The 21,463-nt window shown below is 44.1% G+C and overlaps 1 protein-coding gene across 1 annotated transcript in view; it reads left to right on the plus strand.

Annotated features, from left to right (window-relative positions):
* LOC134908913 (cytochrome P450 2K6-like) overlaps positions 1 to 21,463 on the plus strand; it is a 46,327-nt gene that overhangs the window by 14,592 nt on the left and 10,272 nt on the right. Inside the window, exon 4 of the mRNA XM_063915149.1 lies at positions 4,692 to 4,852. Coding sequence (XP_063771219.1) covers positions 4,692 to 4,852 — 161 coding nt within the window. The remainder of the gene's footprint in view (positions 1 to 4,691; positions 4,853 to 21,463) is intronic.

The following is a 21,463-nucleotide window of genomic DNA, read 5'->3' on the forward strand; positions in this document are numbered from 1 at the left end:
ATATACTGTATAAAGAACCCACCAAGGCACCACACAGGTGTACAATGCCTTTCCTTACATCCATCATACTGTATATAAACTTTACCCATGATAGCTGGTGCTCAGTAAAAACTCATTCTGATGTATGGCAAGATTTCAAGTTTAATAAAAAAAATATATATATATATACGGAATCAGGGATAGGAACTGTTCCTGCGGGTGATTCTGAGTCGGATGTATGAAAATGGACAAATCTCCTGATTTATACTGCACATGCGACTGAATTGCAAAACATGGTGAGCACGTGAGCAGCACGCAGTGTCCAAAGTCACAAGTAGGTGTATTCATGGTGCACCTTGTGTGAGACTAACGTGATGTACAGTAGTTATTCTGGGGCGGCAAGTATCAAAAGGCACGGAGCGGCAGTTTACGATGGAAGTGTCATGGAAGCTCCTTGCAATTTCTGAGTCATGTGTACAGAGAAGGGAAGTCTATGTCAGGTGGATCTCCTGCACCTAGCATGGTGCAAGTGTCAATACTAGATGTCAGTTGCATCTGCGGATGCTAGAACAGTGGGCAGGATAGGCTTGCACTTTCAGATGCACATATTTATGACTTGTTTTGGTGAATTGTTGCATTAGCACAGGCCTGGCCAACCTGTGGCTCTCCAGCTGTTGTAAAACTACAAGTCCCATCATGCTTTGCTACAGTTTTGCTATTAGGGAAGGCTAAAACTGTGGCAGGGCATGCTGGGATGTGTAGTTTCACAACATCTGGAGAGCCACAGGTTGGCCAGGCCTGCATTAGCATATATAAGTAAGTATAATGCTGAAGCCATAGGGGAAAGTTTAGGCAGAAGCGTCCGACTCAGAATCAACCACCCTACAGTATGATCATGTGTGAGCTGGGTAGTCCAGACACATGTCAGCATACCACTGGAGACTGGGTGGCCAATGAGCAGCAATACCAGTTCCACATTCCAAGCCATATGCACACGTGCAGTACACTCTGGCCCAGTTCCAGAATCTTTATAAGCACATAAACCAGTGCAGGGAGAGAGGCCAATTTGGAGACTGCACATGGGCGCTCTCCTCTCACAAAATGCCCATGACCACATTTACACTTAAATAACAATACAAGATCCTTGCTGAAGATCGTCATCAACACATCTATAGGAGGAGGGGACAGATAGAAAGCACAGCAATAAGGGATCCCTTCTGCGCTCATCCAACAACAATAAACAGTAATGCAATAAATGATAGGTTCCCAATGGATAAGTCTATGACTAAATTATAGTCTCTTTTAGTTCTTATACAAAGCGGAAGTGCTGGATGTAGGGAGACTCAATGCATACCGTACTCACAAGGAGTCGTGGTATGTCCCGCATGTAGAGGTGTCTTAAGTCGCTTGGTTCTTCTTTACCTTCTCCGAGGTGGAAAGTTCTTATCCTCGTAGTTGGATGACCTTAAATGCAGAGATCTGACCCATCTGGCTCCGCTACCGGTTCGCCCTCCCTGCCGTCCCCGGCTGCTGCTGCTGCGGGCGGTGGCACTGACTGGACGGGTCGCTGTATCTCCGAACTTGTTTGCAGAGCTCTCATGAGTCTCCCTACATCCAGCACTTCCGCTTTGTATAAGAACTAAAAGAGACTATAATTTAGTCATAGACTTATCCATTGGGAACCTATCATTTATTGCATTACTGTTTATTGTTGTTGGATGAGCGCAGAAGGGATCCCTTATTTTCTTGTGCATTGTGTTCCAGGGTGATTGAGTGATCATCTGTTGGTATCCCTACTGCAGCTCTCTGAGGCGCAGCAGTCCTCTACCTCCCCTTTTTTAGAAAGCACAGCAATGCCTGAGCCCCCTTGCTTAGACCTCCAACAGGATACAGCTTGCATTGGTCCAGCAGTCACCATAATAAGGTTTATGATGATAATTGCCATCTCTCTTCCCCAGCTGCATCAATACATGCTTGAGGATACAGTATATTGATGTAGATTAATATTTACACTGTATTTTGAATGGCACGAAATAGTATTAACTCAGTGATGAGCTGATAAGACGGCTCTGCGAGGAATGAGAAGCTCAAGAAAGTGCTGGGGAAAAGGCTCATTGATGAGCTGTGGCAACAGCAGATGGCCAACGGTGAGGCTTTTGTATGTCCAGCAGTAGACTGTAGGTTTTAGACCTACATAATGTGCATCATCGTTCTCTGCAAAACATCATGTTTATTGCAGCATTCCCATGCTGCTCAAACACATTTGTAAACAAACCAGCCGGCTGCATGGGCGTGACCATATTGACTCTCTTAACCAATCCTAGCACTACAGCTGTGCTTACATGATTCCAGCAGCCTATGTACTTTCTGTACTTCCTATTTTAACCTGATCTATACTGCTACACTTTCCCAGAGCAATGCCTTCCTTCTGTGATAATTTCTGGACCTGAGACCTCAGTTCTCCTTTTGCATATCTCCGTTGACAGCATGCTACAAACCATTTCCTGCTGTTTGTCAACTGATCATTCATTCAGTTTCCAACCTCCACAATACCAGTATCATAGCCAGTTCAAGTGCCTGCTGTTTATCATCTGCTCTGGCTAAATCACAGCACCTATACAGCTTGGGTCAGTCGTCTGGGTTCCTGCCACCTGGAACTGCACCCACAGTTCATCATCTATTGCTGTTTACCATATATTGTGCTTATCTGCTGCATGTCATCTACTGTGCTTATTCTCAACAGCAACTTATACAGCTAGTGCTTACAGAGACTTCTGTTCTGTCCTCCTGGCTACTCCACAGGCTGGTGTTAAATTTAGCTCCCTTATCCTGTGTTCCATAATAAAGGCTGTCCTGTGGGTCAGGGTTCTGATTCCAGGATGGGGTAGTGTTCACGTTCCAGATCCTTCCGTCTGGTTAGCTGGTGTTCCTGGGTAGCATGTCTCTGCTTCCTCTCAGAGTCTCGGATCCTGAACCCAGTTGCAGGTCTGGACCAGAGCTGTTGGCTGCAGCAGTCATCAGACCTGGATTCATAAGAGTTCAGTTGCTGCTTCAGTTTTATGTTCTGCTATTCAGGTTCAGTAACATACAGTACAGCTCTGAGTTCTCTATCAGTTTGCCTGAGTTCATTCCCTGGTTCAAGGTATTCACAGCTAGAGTTCCAGTCCTTTATCCTGTTTAGTGGCAGCTCCAAAGGTTGGGCTGCAGGTCAGTTCCAATTTCAAATAGGGGAGCCACACCAACTGCCATTTAAAACTGACTCACTGGCAGTTGGAGTGGCTCCCCTATTTGAAATTTAAACTGGCCTGCAGCCCCATCTCTGGAGCTGCCACTGATCCTGGTGTTAGATTCACTTTCCTATTCATGAGCAGACAATTCAGAATTCCTAACTTTACACACACTCTTACCTCATCTGGGCCACATGGTCCTGAAATGGATCTCAAACATTCAACAACCATGATGTCATGCTCTGGAACTTCACCATGTGACTTACCTTTGCTACCTGCCTGTAGGTCAGGTTTTCTTGTGCTTGTATTGTGAAGCTAATGCATGGATGTTACCATGTTGGATCTTGCCAGCTGACTGCATGTCCTCTAGTCAGAATGCTCCCTTAGCTGACCCTAGCAGCCAATCTGTGATCTGCAGCTCTTATTTAAACCCTTCCCATTCATCAGCTCACTGCCAGCAACAGGTCACATTGCTGATTCTATGGTTCCTGGTTATCTGCTAATCTGCAGTTTCCACCTAAGTGCTGTGTCTCATTGTGCCATGTAGCAGTTATTTCTGGTTTCCCTGTTTCTCTAGTCCAGTGCTGCTTCCAGATGCACTTTACTGATTATCAGACTCTCCAGTGTTCTCAAGTTGTTAGCCCTGCAGGAATCTTTTGTTAAATTCTACATCCTTGTTTATTTGTCTGCCCAGTCTCAAGCAACACCAGTTCAAGCCTGGTTATCTAACTTGCCTCTGCCCTTGAGTCTTCTCCTGCAGTAGCATCATTAAAATACTTAGCTAATCTCATTGCAACTTCATCTATATAGTCCAGTGGTCCCAGTTCCTGTGCTCACAGACAAATACAGATTCAGATGTATCTAGACAGGACAGATCCTGCCACATGACATAGACAGTACATCAGAAATAGAAGAGATGAAGATAGGAAGTCATCCTGACCCTCAAGAGAGTGTATGACCACAGTAACTGGCTGGTGAGGCACCTCATAAATTAAAGGACTGTGTATTCATGTACAGCCACTACAGAGAAAAATGATGGTTGGTCTACTTCCCCACTGTTTAGTGAGTCCTCATGCTGCTCTTCTAGTAGCTTCTCCTGATCTCCGAGGTTCAAGTCTCCCTCCACATAAGTCACATGCTGCAGCATGAGCCCCTGAAGATGTACATGGTTCAATGGCAGCATCCGCGTTGTCATGGCAACCTCCCTTCTGCATTCACCACTTCACTGCCAAGTCTTGTTTAAATAAGGGGTTACAAGAACAAATATTTGTATAATACAAATGTTTTGGACAACATTTTATTTTCTTTGATGACTAAAAGTATAGATTAAGGATGTATGTCCCAGCTGTTTATACAAGTATTCACACTGCTCATGTATTATCATGACATCATACATTACAAGCTTTCAGTTATTTCTTTGTATTTTTTATCATTATTAAAATTGCTTATTTTAAATTTACAAATATGCATTTGTTCTGTTTGCAGGAAAACCATTCAATAATATGACCATCATTAATGCTGCTGTAGCCAATATCATTGTATCCATAGTAATTGGTCATAGATTTGAATATGGAGATCAAAACATTCTGAGGCTTATGAGTTTAGTCAATGAAAATGTCAGAATCGCATCAGGTCCTATGGTCAGGGTGAGTATTATTACATTATCATTATCACATAGACTTTAAATATGTCCAATGCATTTTTCTTTCAGTTAATAAAAGTCCTATTAGTAATTTCTTCAGCATTATAGATAAAAAAAAAATACATTTAGACTAATATTATTTATTTCCAGTGTACTGCAACATTTTTGCACTAAAGCAAGAAACTGTAGTTTTTAGGTTTCATTGCAGAAAATAGGACTGGGGGGTGGGGTTGTTTAATAAGGATTGTGTGTCTGATTTGAAGTTGTCCACAAATCTTTGTCTTGCGGATGTATCTTGTTATATTTTGCACAGCAATATGCAGAAATGGTAAGTTGCTCAATCAATTTCTTGGTCAATTACAGGTTTATGCAAGGGACGGGCTATATCACATGACCCCACATCTTTCATCCACTACTATCACCTGACCCCACATCTCTCCATCCTCTATTATCACCTGACCTCACACCTCTTCATCCTCTAATATCTCCTGATGCCATATCTCTTCATCCATTAATATTCACCTGACACAATGCCTCTTCATCCTCTATTATTATCTGAACATACACCACTTTATCCTCTATCACCTCTCCCCATGCCTCTTCATCCACTATTATCATCTGACCCACATCTCTTTATCCTCTTATCACCTCTCCCCATGCCATGTCATTTTCTACTATCACCTGAAACCATGCCTCTTCATCCGCTACTATCACCGACCCCACACCTCTTCATCCTCTACTATCACCTGACACCAATTACAGATGCCAGCACTGCGCATACGCCTGATCCAAGCATATGCAACTATGTGAAATTTGCAGCCAGTCATGGTGGTTATTTTGCATTGTGTTGTATGCTGAAATGTGCATTTGCACAGATCTGTTTGATTATGGATGCATCTCTTGCACCAGGTATAGGGTAGGTGCAAAAATATGATCACATCTCAGAGAGTGATGTGTGTGGCCACATAGATGCAAACATCTGTGAATAAATGAAAAAAGACATGTTTATGTCTGAGCATGCAATGCTGACTTGCATGTAAATTCTAATCAAGTTACTGTATTTGTAAACATCCTTTTTAAGGTGTGTGTGTGTGTGTGTGTGTGTGTGTGTGTGTGTGTGTGTGTAATATATTCGGACTGTGACATGAAGGGCCCATCGAGGTCATGTAGTGGTAGGGGCCCATGTTTAGTGGTGTGGCCAGTCTCCAAAGGGGATGTGGTCAACTGCCACATTGGTTTGCCTAACCATTAGAGAGTATACGGGCTGGGCCCCTTGATAAATATATACATTAGAATCTGTCAGTGCATTCATGATAATGTACTAGATAATAACAGCAATGCACTGTAGAAAATGCACCATAGTCCTGTGCAATATAAGGTAACATATGTATAATTCAAATGCATATTCTGGAACCTAATCTTTAGAGGATGAGGAGGAGGGGCTCCCCATTAGTGGGGCCCATTGGGGGTTTCCCCTGTACCTCTGTGGGCCAGGCAGACACTGTATATATACCATTCCTAGGAAATGGAAGGACACTTTGCTAGCTAGGTAAATGCCAGCCTACCAGTCCACAGTCCTGGGAGGTGACACCTGTTACTGGGCTTTAAAGCTAAAGTTAATTTCATGTGAAATTCCTCATATCTTATGTGAGATATATTAATCACGTGTAGAATTGTCTAAAATTTTGTTCCCCATTTTTTGCTCCTGAATGCACCATACCAGGGGGAAAATTTACTAACAGTCAATTTCATTCAAGTTCAAACTGGATTCAATCGATCTAAATCAATGGGGGGGGTTTCAGGGGGGGGGGGGGGGGATTGCACATTCCCCATCACTTAAAAATAGATGTTAAGCAAAAATGTATATTTTGCCTGTTTGCAAATGTTCGATTTAGCCCCAGAAACACATCGATGTTGATCATTTTAGATCATTTTGAAATGAGCTAACATAAATTGAAAACTTGTACAGGTTGAGTATCCCATATCCAAATATTCCGAAATACGGAATATTCCGAAATACGGACTTTTTTGAGTGAGAGTGAGATAGTGAAACCTTTGTTTTTTGATGGCTCAATGTACACAAACTTTGTTTAATACACAAAGTTATTAAAAATATTGTATCAAATGACCTTCAGACTGTGTGTATAAGGTGTATATGAAACATAAATGAATTGTGTGAATGTAGACACACTTTGTTTAATGCACAAAGTTAGAAAAAATATTGGCTAACATGACCTTCAGGCTGTGTGTATAAGGTGTATATGTAACATAAATGCATTCTGTGCTTAGATTTAGGTCCCATCACCATGATATCTCATTATGGTATGCAATTATTCCAAAATACGGAAAAATCCCATATCCAAAACACCTCTGGTCCCAAGCGTTTTGGATAAGGGAGACTCAACCTGTAGTACATTTACCCCATGTAGTCTGTATGATTTTATAAAATACCAGAAGAAAATATGGACCTACAGTGAGTTGTGTGAATGTCCTTTTTAAAACTACATCACATAGTAAATAAAACAAATCCAAATTAATTTCCAAAATGCATTGTTTTCTCAGATTCTGTGCACTTTGACAACTACAATAACTGCATGTTTACAAAATATTGTATTCCTAATAGTAATAATTACAAATGGTTCACAATTGTACTGCTGTATATAATCAAACATTAAACCTAATTAAAGTTAATACAGCAGACAAATCAACATTAAACTCATCCAATTCATTTTATATGTAAATATGGTGCTTTTAGGGGTGATCAGCATGATCACTGTGCATAGCAAAAGGTGCCCAGTCAGTGAAGTGTTAGGTTAACATTTAAAATATCAATATTCAAAATGTTGACACAGTTGAAATGTGGTTAGAGTTATAGCTATAGTTATGGTTCGTCTGGTGTCAACTTTTTGGTTGTCAACATTTTGTTTCTGTCAATTCTGCATATCATGCTACAGAAAAGAGTAAAAATAATAATACAAATATTTAGAGATGTGCTTTATAGTTTCCATGAAAACCAAAACCACCTGAACATGTGCATTACAAGAAGATAAGAGTCTTTCCACCAGGACACGTCATACACCAGTGGCAGTGACCAGGGGGAGAGTGTGTGGGACTGTGGGCTCTGAGGTCCTAACAAAAACATACCTGTACAGTGATATGTGTTCATGCACCTTGTTAAATAAAACCGTTGTGTGTTTTTCAGGCACCATGTTAAAAAACATCATTAGGGCTCCATTACTAAGAACGCTGTGTGGCATGGTGTTGTATGTTCCAGCACTGTCACAAAAAAAAAAAGTAAAATAGAACTGTTGTGTGTTGATCAAGCACTGCATTAAAAATAGCATCATTAGGGTGCCATTTCTTGGAGAGCTATGAGTCTATATGGATCAGTCGATAGAAGAGCGGGGGCAGCAACCCAGTACTAGTCTTGCTGCCAGTCATGACAGTACTTCAACATCTATTGAAGGTGATCCAGAGGGGATACGGTCATTAGGTCGACCACACTTAGGTCGACAGTCACTACGTCAACATGGAAAAAGGTCGACACGCATTTTTCATTTAAAAAAAAAATCTTTTTATACTTTACGATCCACGTGGACTACGATTGGGAATAGTAACCTGTGCCGAGCACATCTAGGCACCTTGCCTGAAGCATGGCGAGCGAACACTGTGCACTAATTGGGGTTCCCCGTCACTTTACGATTAAACGACACCAAAAAAAGTTAAACTCATGACGACCTTTTTCCATGTCGACCTTGTTCATATCGACCTAATGACTGTGTTGACCTATTTCAGGTGTCGACCTAGTCACTGTCGACCAATAGTGGTCGACCTAATGCATGTCAATCCTATGACCCATACCCATCCAGAGGACATAAAGTTTATGAAAGGTCACCTGGATGCAAAACAATATTTCACAATGTTAAAGAAAACATTACCTCTAAAGGGAAAATTTACTGGCGAGAAATGTAAAATTGCCAACATGCCATACACCACATCCAGTGACAAGGAAATGCTGAGGCCACAGCCATTGCGAGTGTTGGTCCTGCTAGTGTACCTGCTGTTTCATGCACTGGAAGGTTTTCTAGGCATCTTCTTTGATAACCTGATATGATGATGATGCACCACCTTCTTGCTCTGAGTCTAGTAGAGATATCACCTTTAAAACAGACAAGTGCACACCGAAAAAAAAAAACCCCAAAACCTGAAGAACACTAAGACTCAAGAACAAACTGTGTTCACAATTTCCTGAGGAGAGAAGCCTCCTTCCACTGTTTCTGCACCCTCCTCAAATGTGGGGATGATCAGTACAAGTAAAGTTGGTGACATAGAAAAGAAAGATGCTAGTATGGAAGTGCAACAGGATGAGGGAGATATTTCTACATCTGATGCTAATGAGGGTGTTGATGATCATCCGCCACCAGTAGCAGCAGTTCTTGCCATTGATAAAAAGAAGGCAATTGCCATGGTTGGGCATAAGACGAAAAAAGCCACCTCTTGGGTGTGGGATTATTCTTACAAAATCCTGACATTTATCAAGGCATCTGTACCATTTGTGAAGCCAAAGTAAGTAGAGGTAGGGATGTTAACCATCTAGAAACCTCCTCTTGTTCCATCATTTGCAGCCAGTTCATAGAAGTTACTTAAAATCTGAAATAAAATCTTCCCAAACAGACCAAGCACTGCAGACACAAAGGTGTCAGTGCCTGTCGCTGAAGTGCTTACACAGAAACATCAAAAATTGACAGCAGATAAGAACCTCTTGGCCATTCTAGTCTTTCCCTTTTTTTGCTTTTATTCTTTTGGTAACTTAAACCCAATTTATTCCTTAGGTCTTTGTAAGGATATTCTTATGCATATCCCAAGCATGTTTCAATTGTGCTACTGTCTTAGAGACTACCACCTCTGTCAGGAGGTTATTCCACTTATCCATTACCCCTTCTTGATAAAACCCTTCATATAATTGAAAGTTACTATCATATGAGACAGATAAAAAGACCAACAGCGCAATGAGTGTATATTGTATTAACCCGCATAAGCGGAGCTGGAATAAAGAATTTATTTTATCAATCCTTGAAATTTATGACACATTAAATCACATGGGTATTAAATAAATACACATACAATACATATAAAAGATATGTGAGCTGGATAAAGAATCAGATATAAAATGTATATACAGTATGTATTAATGAGTATCTCCTGCGGCAAGATCAAAATATTAGATAATAATTAATTAATTGACCTTGTCCACAAAATAGGAGCTGTAATGAACATAGCGTGGAAGGAAGAGGGATAGCTCAATAAAATCCCATTTAGTGGTGTTATGATCACCGATATATAACAGGTACCTTTTCCTCATAAGGAACAGGGTCTCTACGGGGAAAAGGTACATCTTTTAGATGGTGATCATAACACTAAATGGGTAGACGAGAGGTCATTGGCCAACTGGAGAGGGCAGAAGGAGTATGTAGGAAGCAATGGAGTTAGAGAGGGCCTTGTATGTGAGGGTGAGGCATTTGAAGAGGATTCTGTAAGATGAGCTAATGTAGGTTTTGGTGAAGGAGAGTGGCAGATGGAGAGTGGCAGATGTGGAATGACAGGAGAGGAAGTTGAGTCTAGCTGCATCATTGAGAACAGATTGGAGGGGAGCAATATGGGAATGTGGGAGGCCAGTGAGGAGTAGGTTGCATTAGTCGAGCTGAGAGATGTCCAGTGAGTGGATACTAAGATTAGTTGCATGAGGAGATTGCGGAGAAGTACAGACGTGTCAACTTGCATATAGCCTCCTTGCACGCTAAACAGCCCTTCTAGTCACGACATGCCATGGCATTACTCGGTGCGCCAATCGTCTTTATGTCCATCTTTTTCCATTAAAATGTGTCTTATTCGCAAAATTATGCAAATAGGATGCACAAGCAGATTTTGCTGATTAAAAAGTTATGCAGCATGCCTATATTCTGTGTCTGACCACGGCTGTATATGCATACGAAATGCTACGTTAGTGTTTTTCTAGAAATCACTGTAATGAAGCATTTCGTATGCAGTTACAGCCACAGATTCACTCAGAATACAGGCATTTCCCACATACCATTTTAATCAGCAGAGTCTGCTTGTGCATCCTATTTCCAAAGTGATGAGAATAGGATGCATTTTTGGCAATTTCAGGCATTTCCTGCTGCATGGCGTATTAAGGCATTTGTATTGTCAATAGGGATCTTAAAGTTGCTGAGGATGATAGAGTGGGGGTCAGAGGAGAGGAAGTGGTGAAGCAAGGCAGCAAAGTTATCAAGGAAAGGGGAGGAGGAGCTGCTGCAGTGGGGGGCGATGACACAGTAGATGACTGCCACAATGAGGTGAATGGGGTAGAAGAGGTGGATAGAGCGGATCTCAAAGGTGGAGAAGGAGACGGATGGCTCTGCTGGGATGACGCTAAAGGAGTAATCAGGGGAGGATGCCTACTCCGCCAACTTGGTGGTCGTCAGGTCTGACAGAGTGGGTGAAGTAGAAGCCCCCATAGGAGAGGACAGCAGGGGAGATGGTGTCAGAGGAAGAGAGCCATGTTTCAGTGATGTCAAGAAGGGTAAGAGAGTGGGAGATGAAGAGGCTATGGACAGCAGACCATACACCATGTTGCAGATTGATCTGGCATTCCAGATGGCACAGGAGAACTAGAGGAAGAAGACGGGGAGATGTGGATCAGGTTGGCTGGGTTGTGGGTGTGGAGAAGGGGGTGACCTTGAACTGGACCAGAGGTCAGAGCAGGTGAAGAGGATCGGTAAGGGACGGGGTCGAGAAGCTATAGCTCTAGTATAGTACAGTAGTGCTATTCAGAGGAATATTCTCGAAATGGTGAGAACGAAAAAAGTAGAATGAACAATGTTAAAAGTGGGTGTACTAAAAAGCAAAGGCTTTTAGGTAATAAAGGCAAACTTAAATCGCTACAGAGTAGATGTAGTCAGTGATATTTAAAAAAAAAAAAAAAATAAACCAAAAAACAACAGTTAAAAGAAGCAAGTCTTTAAAATATCCAGGCAGGGAGGTCAATAAGGGTGTCCAGGTTGTGCATTCAACATGTGTTTGAGATGGTGAATTAGTTAATTCACTGCAGTGTGTTGAAAGAAGTCCTTATGAAGTAGGTTTAGAAGATAGATCGTTGTCCTTCTGTTTAAGTCCAATGTAACTCTGAATTTCATTCATATTTCTTCACACATTTCACATCTACAGTACACCCTTCACAGCCCTACATGGCTTCACAGCTTATACTATACTGATTGCAACCCCCCACCCTCAAAAATTCCACTCTCAACAAAAGGTTTTAGCTGAGTGTAAACAGTGAGTGGCCAGGACACTCCCACAAAAACAACATCATTTTCTTTCTTAATACAGATTTTAAGCTACTAATGTACACTATTGACACATTTACCTAGCACTGTTGTGCAAATGAATCACAAAGCTGATGCTGGGATGACAGGAGTAGGAATACAATTTACCTAGTGTAATGTCCACCCACAAACAAACACATGACATTTACGGTGCCGAAAACTTGAACTAAATTGTGGGGTGCTAGTGTGAGTCAGGTTCGGGTGATCAGAGCGGCAGACCTGCTTTACCTCTCAGACACAATGACAACACAAACATAATATAGTATCCAACTCCATTTTATTATCCTAACAAAATTTACAAGTGGCAGGTAAACAGGAAACTGGCGCACAATTGAAGCAGGCTGGTTATGGCTTCTAAATAACAGTCTCAAGTAACCAGCGTTAGCAATACAGGTAGCAGGTAAGCAAGTAACTGGTGCACAATTGAAGCAGGCTGGTTATGGCTTCTAAATAATAGTCTCAGGTAACCAGCGTCAGCAATACAGGTAGCAGGTAAGCAGGAACTTGTGCACGATTAAAGCAGGCTGGTTATGGCTATTAAACGACAGTCTCAGGTAACCAGCGTTAGCAATACAAGTAGCAGGTAAGCAGGTAACTTGTGCACAATTAAAGCAGGCTGGTTATGGCTACTAAACAACAGTCTCAGGTAACCAGCGTCAGCAATACAGGTAGCAGGTAAGCAGGAACTTGTGCACGATTAAAGCAGGCTGGTTATGGCTATTAAACGACAGTCTCAGGTAACCAGCGTTAGCAATACAAGTAGCAGGTCAGCAGGTAACTTGTGCACAATTAAAGCAGGCTGGTTATGGCTACTAAACAACAGTCTCAGGTAACCAGCGTCAGCAATACAGGTAGCAGGTAAGCAGGAACTTGTGCACGATTAAAGCAGGCTGGTTATGGCTATTAAACGACAGTCTCAGGTAACCAGCGTTAGCAATACAAGTAGCAGGTAAGCAGGTAACTTGTGCACAATTAAAGCAGGCTGGTTATGGCTACTAAACAACAGTCTCAGGTAACCAGCGTTAGCAATACAGGTAGCAGGTAAGCAGGAACTTGTGCACGATTAAAGCAGGCTGGTTATGGCTATTAAACGACAGTCTCAGGTAACCAGCGTTAGCAATACAAGTAGCAGGTAAGCAGGAACTTGTGCACGATTAAAGCAGGCTGGTTATGGCTATTAAACGACAGTCTCAGGTAACCAGCGTTAGCAATACAGGTAGCAGGTAAGCAGGAACTTGTGCACAATTAAAGCAGGCTGGTTATGGCTACTAAACAACAGTCTCAGGTAACCAGCGTCAGCAATACAGGTAGCAGGTAAGCAGGAACTTGTGCACGATTAAAGCCGGCTGGTTATGGCTATTAAACGACAGTCTCAGGTAACCAGCGTTAGCAATACAAGTAGCAGGTCAGCAGGTAACTTGTGCACAATTAAAGCAGGCTGGTTATGGCTACTAAACAACAGTCTCAGGTAACCAGCGTCAGCAATACAGGTAGCAGGTAAGCAGGAACTTGTGCACGATTAAAGCAGGCTGGTTATGGCTATTAAACGACAGTCTCAGGTAACCAGCGTCAGCAATACAAGTAGCAGGTAAGCAGGAACTTGTGCACGATTAAAGCAGGCTGGTTATGGCTATTAAACGACAATCTCAGGTAACCAGCGTTAGCAATACAAGTAGCAGGTAAGCAGGAACTTGTGCACGATTAAAGCAGGCTGGTTATGGCTATTAAACGACAGTCTCAGGTAACCAGCGTCAGCAATACAGGTAGCAGGTAAGCAGGAACTTGTGCACGATTAAAGCAGGCTGGTTATGGCTATTAAACGACAGTCTCAGGTAACCAGCGTTATCAATACAAGTAGCAGGTAAGCAGGTAACTTGTGCACGATTAAAGCAGGCTGGTTATGGCTTGTAAACAACAGTCTCAGGTAACCAGCGTTCCTTAGTAGCGGATAAATGCATTAACATTAGCTTTCACACTGCTGGGCGGAGCTTGCATAAAAAAAGAACTATCAGTACCAGCATTCCTTAATAGCAGATAAATGCATTAACATTAGCTTTCACACTGCTGGGCGGAGCTTGCATAAAAAGAACTATCAGTACCAGCATTCCTTAATAGCAGATAAATGCATTAACATTAGCTTTCACACTGCTGGGCGGAGCTTGCATAAAAAAGAACTATCAGTACCAGCATTCCTTAATAGCAGACAAATGCATTAACATTAGCTTTCACACTGCTGGGCGGAGCTTGCATAAAAAGAACTATCAGTACCAGCATTCCTTAATAGCAGATAAATGCATTAACATTAGCTTTCACACTGCTTGGCGGAACTTGCAATAAAAGAACTATCAGTACCAGCATTCCTTAATAGCAGATAAATGCATTAACATTAGCTTTTACACTGCTGGGCGGAGCTTGCATAAAAAGAACTATCAGTACCAGCATTCCTTAATAGCAGATAAATGCATTAACATTAGCTTTCACACTGCTGGGCGGAGCTTGCATAAAAAGAACTATCAGTACCAGCATTCCTTAATAGCAGATAAATACATTCACAAATATATAAGGGCAGTCTACCCCCTTTTACAACATTCCAAAACAAATATGCGGGGCACAGCACTAGTGGGGAGCCTCTTCCCCTGGAATACAATATATTGCCCCCAGATTACAGAGTCTTTGCAGCAGAAGGGGTTAAGCCGGGCACATACAAATGAGGGGAGCGCAACTCCTAATTATCTAAACTTGCGGGGGTACTGTGATGAGGGGAGCCCACCCCTTTTATTATTAATTGTCTCACCGGGGCACTCATGAAGGGCAACCTACCCACTTAGTAAATATGTTCCCCAAATGCAGAGTTCATGCAGCGGAAGGGGTTAAATACCGGACACAGGGGATCTTAGGGGTGTCTACACCTTTTTTCAAATACTATGTCCCCTATTAGCAGAGTTTTTGCAGCGGAGGGCACAACAGGGGCAGAGTATGGCAGCGGAAGGGCGATCAGGGTCTCACCACCTGCTGCGGCGCTTCTGCCACCTCCGATCGGCTCCCATATCTTCTTCACTACTTCTGCCGGCGCTGTCCTCTTCTGCTCCGGTCCCCACTGTCCTTTCACTAATCTCGCTCTGCTCCTGTGCAGCAGGCTCCGGTCCGCGCCGTCATCTCTACGCTGGGGTCTTCTCGGGTCCTCGCCGTACTCTAGCCGCCAGGGGTCCTCGCTGGGGTCTTCTTCCCGGGGTCGTCCTTCGCGGTGCCTGCGCGCTTCTCATCTGCCGCTCCTTGGAATCCAGGGGACGGATGTCATCACTGCTCTGCTGGACGGGCTGCGGTTCCTCCGGCCCAGCGCTCCAGTCTCTCAGCAGCGGCGGCTCTTCTCCGCACTCCATCCCCGCTGGCACTGATGCGGCCAGCTCTTCTCCTCAGGCAGGGTCTCCGGCATTCTTCTGGCACTGGTGCTCCGGTCGCTGGTTCTCCCCTCGGCTTCTTCTCTGCGCAGACGGTCCTCACACACTGGCAGGCGGCTCCTGGGGCTACATGGCGACACCTTCCCCAGGTAATCTTCCCATTCCTCCAGGGCTCCTCTGGCAGCGATCCTCCCAGCGCTGCATACTCCAGTCTTCAGGCTCTGGACACTACATGGCTCCACTTCCCCAGGTACATATTCCCATTCCTCCAGGTCTCCTCTCCTGTGCTGTGAGGCTTCTTTTAAGGGTCCTGGTGCTCCTCCACCTCCCCTCTCCTCTATGATGACTGGCTCCCGGGGCCCCAGCAACAGACTACCCCCTGGTCACTCTGCCCTACAACCCAGGGGACCCAATCAGCTGGGGACATGTTTCCCAGACTTTTTATGTTGCTGGGTAAGAAGTGACAGGACCAGAGAATTGGCGGCAAAATCCCTGTCCCAATCTGACAGGGTCACATAAAGTTCAGCCCATGATCTACTCTGGGACTTGTAGTTCCACAATGTAAACACTAAAAAAAAAAAATCACAAGGGGATCTCCATGGTGCAATAGCTTCAGGGTATTACATTCTTCCCCCCTAAAATTATACGTGTCCTCACGTATACACTTTAACATTATACATCGGTTAACATAAGCCTTGAACTGGGTACAGCTCTGTTGGCAAACAAGTCATTGTGTCTGGAGCACAGGCCCGCCTGCGATTCTCTGATCCTGTTCGTGACACCAAAATTTATGTAATGTCCACCCACAAACAAACACATGACATTTACGGTGCCGAAAACTTGAACTAAATTGTGGGGTGCTAGTGTGAGTCAGGTTCGGGTGATCAGAGCGGCAGACCTGCTTTACCTCTCAGACACAATGACAACACAAACATAATATAGTATCCAACTCCATTTTATTATCCTAACAAAATTTACAAGTGGCAGGTAAACAGGAAACTGGCGCACAATTGAAGCAGGCTGGTTATGGCTTCTAAATAACAGTCTCAAGTAACCAGCGTTAGCAATACAGGTAGCAGGTAAGCAAGTAACTGGTGCACAATTGAAGCAGGCTGGTTATGGCTTCTAAATAATAGTCTCAGGTAACCAGCGTCAGCAATACAGGTAGCAGGTAAGCAGGAACTTGTGCACGATTAAAGCAGGCTGGTTATGGCTATTAAACGACAGTCTCAGGTAACCAGCGTTAGCAATACAAGTAGCAGGTAAGCAGGTAACTTGTGCACAATTAAAGCAGGCTGGTTATGGCTACTAAACAACAGTCTCAGGTAACCAGCGTCAGCAATACAGGTAGCAGGTAAGCAGGAACTTGTGCACGATTAAAGCAGGCTGGTTATGGCTATTAAACGACAGTCTCAGGTAACCAGCGTTAGCAATACAAGTAGCAGGTCAGCAGGTAACTTGTGCACAATTAAAGCAGGCTGGTTATGGCTACTAAACAACAGTCTCAGGTAACCAGCGTCAGCAATACAGGTAGCAGGTAAGCAGGAACTTGTGCACGATTAAAGCAGGCTGGTTATGGCTATTAAACGACAGTCTCAGGTAACCAGCGTTAGCAATACAAGTAGCAGGTAAGCAGGTAACTTGTGCACAATTAAAGCAGGCTGGTTATGGCTACTAAACAACAGTCTCAGGTAACCAGCGTTAGCAATACAGGTAGCAGGTAAGCAGGAACTTGTGCACGATTAAAGCAGGCTGGTTATGGCTATTAAACGACAGTCTCAGGTAACCAGCGTTAGCAATACAAGTAGCAGGTAAGCAGGAACTTGTGCACGATTAAAGCAGGCTGGTTATGGCTATTAAACGACAGTCTCAGGTAACCAGCGTTAGCAATACAGGTAGCAGGTAAGCAGGAACTTGTGCACAATTAAAGCAGGCTGGTTATGGCTACTAAACAACAGTCTCAGGTAACCAGCGTCAGCAATACAGGTAGCAGGTAAGCAGGAACTTGTGCACGATTAAAGCCGGCTGGTTATGGCTATTAAACGACAGTCTCAGGTAACCAGCGTTAGCAATACAAGTAGCAGGTCAGCAGGTAACTTGTGCACAATTAAAGCAGGCTGGTTATGGCTACTAAACAACAGTCTCAGGTAACCAGCGTCAGCAATACAGGTAGCAGGTAAGCAGGAACTTGTGCACGATTAAAGCAGGCTGGTTATGGCTATTAAACGACAGTCTCAGGTAACCAGCGTCAGCAATACAAGTAGCAGGTAAGCAGGAACTTGTGCACGATTAAAGCAGGCTGGTTATGGCTATTAAACGACAATCTCAGGTAACCAGCGTTAGCAATACAAGTAGCAGGTAAGCAGGAACTTGTGCACGATTAAAGCAGGCTGGTTATGGCTATTAAACGACAGTCTCAGGTAACCAGCGTCAGCAATACAGGTAGCAGGTAAGCAGGAACTTGTGCACGATTAAAGCAGGCTGGTTATGGCTATTAAACGACAGTCTCAGGTAACCAGCGTTATCAATACAAGTAGCAGGTAAGCAGGTAACTTGTGCACAATTAAAGCAGGCTGGTTATGGCTTGTAAACAACAGTCTCAGGTAACCAGCGTTCCTTAGTAGCGGATAAATGCATTAACATTAGCTTTCACACTGCTGGGCGGAGCTTGCATAAAAAAAGAACTATCAGTACCAGCATTCCTTAATAGCAGATAAATGCATTAACATTAGCTTTCACACTGCTGGGCGGAGCTTGCATAAAAAGAACTATCAGTACCAGCATTCCTTAATAGCAGATAAATGCATTAACATTAGCTTTCACACTGCTGGGCGGAGCTTGCATAAAAAAGAACTATCAGTACCAGCATTCCTTAATAGCAGACAAATGCATTAACATTAGCTTTCACACTGCTGGGCGGAGCTTGCATAAAAAGAACTATCAGTACCAGCATTCCTTAATAGCAGATAAATGCATTAACATTAGCTTTCACACTGCTTGGCGGAACTTGCAATAAAAGAACTATCAGTACCAGCATTCCTTAATAGCAGATAAATGCATTAACATTAGCTTTCACACTGCTGGGCGGAGCTTGCATAAAAAGAACTATCAGTACCAGCATTCCTTAATAGCAGATAAATGCATTAACATTAGCTTTCACACTGCTGGGCGGAGCTTGCATAAAAAGAACTATCAGTACCAGCATTCCTTAATAGCAGATAAATACATTCACAAATATATAAGGGCAGTCTACCCCCTTTTACAACATTCCAAAACAAATATGCGGGGCACAGCACTAGTGGGGAGCCTCTTCCCCTGGAATACAATATATTGCCCCCAGATTACAGAGTCTTTGCAGCAGAAGGGGTTAAGCCGGGCACATACAAATGAGGGGAGCGCAACTCCTAATTATCTAAACTTGCGGGGGTACTGTGATGAGGGGAGCCCACCCCTTTTATTATTAATTGTCTCACCGGGGCACTCATGAAGGGCAACCTACCCACTTAGTAAATATGTTCCCCAAATGCAGAGTTCATGCAGCGGAAGGGGTTAAATACCGGACACAGGGGATCTTAGGGGTGTCTACACCTTTTTTCAAATACTATGTCCCCTATTAGCAGAGTTTTTGCAGCGGAGGGCACAACAGGGGCAGAGTATGGCAGCGGAAGGGCGATCAGGGTCTCACCACCTGCTGCGGCGCTTCTGCCACCTCCGATCGGCTCCCATATCTTCTTCACTACTTCTGCCGGCGCTGTCCTCTTCTGCTCCGGTCCCCACTGTCCTCTCACTAATCTCGCTCTGCTCCTGTGCAGCAGGCTCCGGTCCGCGCCGTCATCTCTACGCTGGGGTCTTCTCGGGTCCTCGCCGTACTCCAGCCGCCAGGGGTCCTCGCTGGGGTCTTCTTCCCGGGGTCGTCCTTCGCGGTGCCTGCGCGCTTCTCATCTGCCGCTCCTTGGAATCCAGGGGACGGATGTCATCACTGCTCTGCTGGACGGGCTGCGGTTCCTCCGGCCCAGCGCTCCAGTCTCTCAGCAGCGGCGGCTCTTCTCCGCACTCCATCCCCGCTGGCAGTGATGCGGCCAGCTCTTCTCCTCAGGCAGGGTCTCCGGCATTCTTCTGGCACTGGTGCTCCGGTCGCTGGTTCTCCCCTCGGCTTCTTCTCTGCGCAGACGGTCCTCACACACTGGCAGGCGGCTCCTGGGGCTACATGGCGACACCTTCCCCAGGTAATCTTCCCATTCCTCCAGGGCTCCTCTGGCAGCGATCCTCCCAGCGCTGCATACTCCAGTCTTCAGGCTCTGGACACTACATGGCTCCACTTCCCCAGGTACATATTCCCATTCCTCCAGGTCTCCTCTCCTGTGCTGTGAGGCTTCTTTTAAGGGTCCTGGTGCTCCTCCACCTCCCCTCTCCTCTATGATGACTGGCTCCCGGGGCCCCAGCAACAGACTACCCCCTGGTCACTCTGCCCTACAACCCAGGGGACCCAATCAGCTGGGGACATGTTTCCCAGACTTTTTATGTTGCTGGGTAAGAAGTGACAGGACCAGAGAATTGGCGGCAAAATCCCTGTCCCAATCTGACAGGGTCACATAAAGTTCAGCCCATGATCTACTCTGGGACTTGTAGTTCCACAATGTAAACACTAAAAAAAAAAATCACAAGGGGATCTCCATGGTGCAATAGCTTCAGGGTATTACATTCTTCCCCCCTAAAATTATACGTGTCCTCACGTATACACTTTAACATTATACATCGGTTAACATAAGCCTTGAACTGGGTACAGCTCTGTTGGCAAACAAGTCATTGTGTCTGGAGCACAGGCCCGCCTGCGATTCTCTGATCCTGTTCGTGACGCCAAAATTTATGTAATGTCCACCCACAAACAAACACATGACATTTACGGTGCCGAAAACTTGAACTAAATTGTGGGGTGCTAGTGTGAGTCAGGTTCGGGTGATCAGAGCGGCAGACCTGCTTTACCTCTCAGACAGACAGAGAGGACAGCAGGGGAGATGGTGTCAGAGGAAGAGAGCCAGGTTTCAGTGATGTCAAGAAGGGTAAGAGAGTGGGAGATGAAGAGGCTATGGACAGCAGACCATACACCATGTTGCAGATTGATCTGGCATTCCAGATGGCACAGGAGAATTAGAGGAAGAAGACGGGGAGATGTGGATCAGGTTGGCTGGGTTGTGGGTGTGGAGAAGGGGGTGACCTTGAACTGGACCAGAGGTCAGAGCAGGTGAAGAGGATCAGTAAGGGACGGGGTCGAGAAGCTATAGCTCTAGTATAGTACAGTAGTGCTATTCAGAGGAATATTCTCGAAATGGTGAGAACGAAAAAAGTAGAATGAACAATGTTAAAAGTGGGTGTACTAAAAAGCAAAGGCTTTTAGGTAATAAAGGCAAACTTAAATCGCTACAGAGTAGATGTAGTCAGTGATATTTAAAAAAAAATAAAAAATAAACCAAAAAACAACAGTTAAAAGAAGCAAGTCTTTAAAATATCCAGGCAGGGAGGTCAATAAGGGTGTCCAGGTTGTGCATTCAACATGTGTTTGAGATGGTGAATTAGTTAATTCACTGCAGTGTGTTGAAAGAAGTCCTTATGAAGTAGGTTTAGAAGATAGATTGTTGTCCTTCTGTTTAAGTCCAATGTAACTCTGAATTTCATTCATATTTCTTCACACATTTCACATCTACAGTACACCCTTCACAGCCCTACATGGCTTCACAGCTTATACTATACTGATTGCAACCCCCCACCCTCAAAAATTCCACTCTCAACAAAAGGTTTTAGCTGAGTGTAAACAGTGAGTGGCCAGGACACTCC

The sequence above is a fragment of the Pseudophryne corroboree genome, chromosome 4 (genome assembly GCF_028390025.1).
Source record: "Pseudophryne corroboree isolate aPseCor3 chromosome 4, aPseCor3.hap2, whole genome shotgun sequence".
In the NCBI taxonomy this organism is placed as follows: Eukaryota; Metazoa; Chordata; class Amphibia; order Anura; family Myobatrachidae; genus Pseudophryne; species Pseudophryne corroboree.